A 5,825-nucleotide genomic window follows, 5' to 3' on the forward strand; every position below is an offset into this window, starting at 1 on the left:
ACATACTATTCATTGTTAGGATCCATAGACGTGGGGATAGGACGCCTCCTTGAGGTGTACCCCTATGGACAGATCTGCACATCGTCGAAACCCCCAGCGTTGAAGTTATGAACCTGCCTAGAAGCATCTGTTCTATAAGTTTCATGAGTGATGTTGTGTAACGCGCCTTCTATGTCTAAGAAGGCTATGAGAGCGTATTCCTTTACTACCAGAGCCCTTTCAATCTCTGTCACCACCGAGTTTAAGGTTGTTTCCGTGGATTTTCCTTTGGAGTACGCGTGCTGTGAAACTGCTAACTTTTCCGGAGCTAGGTTGCTTCTTATGTTAATTTCCATTAATCTTTCCAGTGTTTTTTAGTAGAAATGAGGAAAGACTGATTGGTCTAAAATCTTTTGGACTGGTGTGAGAACTTTTGTGCGCTTTTGGTATGTACTTTTTTCCATAATGAAGGAATGTAGCTTAACCGAAGGGTTCCTTCGAGAATGGTTAGTAACCAGCCCGTTACGTAGCTGAACGATTTTTGCAATTGAGCCGGGAATATACCTTCAAGTCCCGGAGATTTAAAAGGCTTGAAGCTGTTAATTGCCCACCTTATTTTGTCTATTGATATTAAGTCTCCAATGTTAGGATCTGTGTCCACTACATTGTCTAGAGTATACTCAGCGGTGAAGCTCTCTGAGCTGCCTGGGAAGTGAGTATCCATCAGCAATTTTAAGGTTTCTTCACTGGATTCCGTCCAGCTCTGATCTGGCTTCTGTAGGTACCCAACGTTATGTGTAGCCTTTGCTATTACCTTTCTTAACCGAGACGCTTCTGTCATTGTCTCGATTTCTTCACAGAAGGATTTCCACGATTTACGTCTTAATTTCCTGATTTCCTTTTTGTATGACTTTAGAAGGCTATAGTATCGTTTCCAGTCCTGCTCTACTTGGGATTGTTTCACTACATTAAATTGCACATTAATTGCACTAGCCAGTTTGTTTTCCTATGGTTTCTATATTTGTTATCTCGACCTACTTAGTCCCTCAGTACACATTCAATATACCCATGATCGGAAAAGGAGTGTTCTTCTTAAACCCTCCATCGTATTACTCTGTCTACCACTTCTTCCGACACAAGTGTTATATCTAATACTTCTTGTCGATTTCTGGTAATAAAAGTTGGCGTGTTCCCTCTATTACACAGCAATAGCTTAGTGCTTAATAAATAATTAAAAAGCAACTCACCTCTTGTGTTGGTATCTGAGCTCCCCCATAGTGAGTGATGTGCATTGGAGTCGCATCCAAGTATTAATAAACTCTTGGACGCCTCGCTTTCATGCACCAGCCATTTTATTAGCAGTGATGGTACCTGCTCCTCATCATACGGCATGTAACAAGAGACAAGCCGGTAGTTACCTCTGCCCGTCTCCCAGCTTACTGCCGTGGTGTCCTTGTCACTATATTTGTACAATATAAAAACATTAAGATCCTTTTTAGCCAATATACATGTCCTGTTCTTACCTTCACAATGTGACGTGTATAGTTTATAGTTCGGCGTCCTTAGGCCGCAAATCCACCCTCCATTAACCCATGGCTCCTGAATGAGGACAAAGTCAGGCTGATCTATTGCCATGCGGTTAATTAGGGCTACTGACGCTAATTTGCTGTGGTGAAGATTAATTTGTAAGATATGCATTAGTTAAAGTTACATCTACATCATCTTGAGAATCGCTTAAAAGCTCTTTCTCAGTATATAAGTTAGAGAGCCTGTCCGCCAGTTCGGCAGTTCCAACCCTCCGTTGGTAGGTTAGGGTTGCAAGCCCTGATCAGCTGCATAATTTGTTCCGGCAGAGATGGTGTAGCCGGTATCCAAACTCGTGCCGTTGGTCTAGACGGTATATCTTCCCTGTCGACCGCTATCAGTTTGGCCCCAGGCGGCTTTATAGAGCTGGACCGATCGTTCATCGTCACAAGTACTATCTTAATCTGGCCCTGGTACCAACCGGCATCTGTGCATGACGGCGGTGGACCTGGATTGCTTAGTAGCACTTCCAGGGCCACGTTAGCCAGCGCAGCTTGCACCCATTTCCATTGGGTTCTGGGAATTCTACCTTCGGGATCTCCCTCATCCAGAACACCAATGATAATACGGGTCCGGGCCACATCCGCAAACGATCTATTGGGCATCTCACCCTTTATCTTCGGTCGCTTAGCCGACGGCTTAGCCTCTTCAGCTGACCTCTGCCTTTTTGTTGCTCCTGTTGGCGGTTCTATGCTGAAATTGGGAAGAACCGCTTTAGCACACTCTAAGGTTTCTTTGAGCTCCTTAGTGAGCTCCTCCTTGGTTGGTGGATGCAGGTGTGCTCTTCTTAGAATGTATGCAGCGCGTTTCCTCTCTGCATACTTCACCTTCGATGGTTCTTCCACCCTAAGGGTAGGCCATTCTTTCGACACTGCACCAGCAACTACTCTCCTGGCTTCTCCCTTTGCCTTCTGCCTCTGGTTGGTAGGCTTGGCTCCGGGTGCCGCTGTTGTTGTTGCCTTGCTGGAACCTGGCTTAGCTGTAGTTCCAGCACTGGTGCCAGCCATAACATTCAGACTAGGCATAGCCACTGTCTTCGTGCGGACTGTCTTAGAGCTCGTTGCAAACGCTGCTCTTTTCTCGGAACAATCCGTTCCTTCCGGCTTTATTAAGGGAGGACCGAACTCCCCTGATTTGTCAATTTTGTTTTTAGTTGTGCTCATTTCTGGACCCACGAGTTATTACGGAGGGCGCCAGGTATCAGTGAACTTAACCTAACAATATATACAAACAGCCCTATTCTGTGCAATTTACAAATTCAACATATTTAGTAAGGAAAGGCTAAGTTCGGGTGCAACCGAACATTTTATACTCTCGCAATTTATTGCTATATTTTTATTAAGATAACACACAATTTGACCCATATATTCGGCATAAAGACCAATAGAATAACGAAAATCCTCATATATGTAAGGATAGTATATAGGCTAACGTAATTCCTGAACCGATTTCACTCATTTTCACCACAATATACATTATATCAAAGATTATATGCTCATTTAATTTGGCTAAGATACTTCACATATCTTATAAATCGGTTAATATTTATAAGCAATTAAGCCCATCGTATTTTTGAAAATCCTATAATTAGGTATATGAGAGCTAGGGGAAGCTAAGACCCGATTTTAACAATTTCTGGTACAGAGACATACTATTAGAAGAAGATTTCCTCTGAATTAAATTGAGATATACGAGAAATTTATCAATAGTTTCGGTGGGCGTGATTATTATCCGATTTCTTTCATTTTTGGACGGTATAAGGAAATGGCTAAAAACAACGACTGCAGAAAGTTTGGTTCATAAAATTTTTTAGGCTTGCGAGATTTATGCAAATAACCGCCTCCACGCCCACTTCCCCAAAAAAATTACACCCAAATATTCCCCTTCCTAGTGCGATCTCTTGTGCCAAATTTTACTTTAATAGCTTTGTTTACAGCTTAGTTATGGCACTTTATATATTTTCGGTTTTCGTCATTTTGTGGGCGTGGTAGTGGACCGATTTTCGAAAGCAACCCCTCACGGTCCCAAGGAATATTTGTGCCAAGTTTCATTAACATATCTTCATTTTTACTCAAGTTATCAGACGGACGGACAGACATCCAGATTTCAAATCTACTCGTCACCCTGATCACTTTGGTATGTATAACCCTATATCTAACTCGTTTACATCGCCATTCGAACATTCTGGCAACTACGAATATCGATGTCTGGATATATCTGGCAAGTTATAGATTTCGATTGTCATTTCTAGTTTGTTCTGGTACCTTTTTCGTTACACTGCCCTCTACTTAAGTCTGATCGTCCCGATTAGACATAGTTCCAGAACCAAACGCTTAGCATTTCTTCCCTTAATCTCGTCTTCTAGGTCGTCCTCCTTTACATTCCTTTCTCCATTGGCATTAATCCTAAACCTTAAATCATTCAATAACCAAAAATTTTACTCGCATTCGTCTACGCCGTTGATTCCTGCACAGCAGACCAATAAGCTAGGAACATCGATATATCCTCCCGTACTTGTGATGGTACCTGTCCACCAGCTTTCTAAAATGCTCTTCCAAATTTCGGATGAATCGTTCCACCACGATATCGGAAAGTGGATGTGATGCAACTTCATATGTTTTCAGGTACATACCTTCTGGCGAATTTCCAAATTTTTGATGCACACATCCGTTAGACTTTTTACCACGAATTGGGCACACCTCTGTCCTGACCAACAAAACATCCCTGTTTCCTGATTTACTGGTAGGTAATGGGGGATGGGGTCATATGTAGAAGTTCACGCAAGAGAGGAAAGTTTCTGATTGCCATTCACTTGGGAGTGGCCAGGAACGATTCTTTTGCATATGACTCAAGCAGCTCACGACTTACGGTTTTAGACCAAGTATGGTTATATGGTTAGCTAACAGACATCCGTTTGGAGGCGAGCTAAAGTGAGAAGGCGAAGCCCGCTTCTGCGGTTGTGCGTAGGGTTTGGGACCCACCACATAAAAAAACCTCCCCAATGAAAAAACAATCAGAGAAATACGAATAGCAATTACCCGATTGAAGAACAACAAAGCGGCGAGGGCCGATGGACTACCGGCCGAGCTATTTAAATGCGGCGGCGATGAACTGATAAGGTGCATGCATCAGCTTCTTTGTAGAATATGGTCGGAAGAAAGTATGCCCGACGATTGGAATCTCAGTGTGCTCTGCCCAATCCATAAAAGGGAGACTCCACAATCTGCGCCAATTACCGTGGGATAAGTCTCCTCAACATTGCATATAATGTTTTGTCGAGCGTATTGTGTGAAAGACTAAAGCCCACCGTCAACGAACAGATTGGACGTTATCAGTGTGGCTTTAGACTTGGAAAATCGACAACGGACCAGATATTCACCATGCGCCAAATCTTGGAAAAGACCCGAGAGAGAAGAATCGATACTCGAATCGATTTTAAAGCTGCCTTCGATGGCACGAAAAGGAGCTGCCTTTATGCCGCGATGTCTGAATTTGGTATCCCTGCAAAACTAATACGGCAATGTAAACTGATGTTGAGCAACACCAAAAGCTCCGTCAGGATCGGGAAGGACCTCTCCCAGCAATTCGATACCAAACGAGGTTTCAGACAGGGTGACTCACTATCGTGCGACTTCTTTAATCTATTGCTGGAAAAAATAATACGAGCGGCAGAGCTAAATTGAGAAGGTACAATCTTCTACAGTGTACTGCTGCTGGTGTATGACGATGATATTGATATCATCGGAAACAACAACCGCGCCGTTTGTTCTGCTTTTTCCAGACTAGATAAAGATTCTCAAGAATCCTCGGTTGGGACCTTTGTGCATCTCATTGCGAACTTTATGTAATCTTTCAGTCCGAACAATCATGAGAGTTCGGGAGGTTCGTCCTTGTGAGAGTCTTCTTCCTTTAGATCACAGTCTTTTGTCCATGACACGTCTGTCTCCTCTGGGATCACCTTCGTCGATGTATGTACCTCCTGTTCCTTCAACTGTGTCGACACCTGTGCCGAAACCTGTGATGGTATACACTCCCCATGCACTTCCAGCTGTGTTGACACCTCTTCTTTTTGTAAGGTCACCTCCATCAACTCCTCCTCTTTCAACTTTGAGGACACCCCATTCACTTCCCATTGTGTTAACCAAATCTCTCCATGAGCTTCTAAAGGTCTTAACATACACTTCTGATTTCTTCATGCTGTTCCAGCTGAATTAACACATTCCCTTTATTGGAAGTCTCATCCATTGACTTAAGTTCCTCCT

The 5,825-nt window shown here is 43.2% G+C and overlaps 1 protein-coding gene across 1 annotated transcript; it reads right to left on the bottom strand.

The window, feature by feature from the left end:
• Window positions 1-1,739: 1,739 nt before the first annotated feature.
• LOC105220376 (uncharacterized) lies at window positions 1,740-2,588 on the bottom strand. Its single transcript, XM_054233468.1, has one exon. It carries the CDS (start codon window positions 2,586-2,588, stop codon window positions 1,740-1,742), a length of 849 nt encoding a protein of 282 aa, XP_054089443.1.
• Window positions 2,589-5,825: the final 3,237 nt, after the last annotated feature.

This window comes from Zeugodacus cucurbitae, chromosome 6 (genome assembly GCF_028554725.1).
Source record: "Zeugodacus cucurbitae isolate PBARC_wt_2022May chromosome 6, idZeuCucr1.2, whole genome shotgun sequence".
Lineage (NCBI taxonomy): Eukaryota > Metazoa > Arthropoda > Insecta > Diptera > Tephritidae > Zeugodacus > Zeugodacus cucurbitae.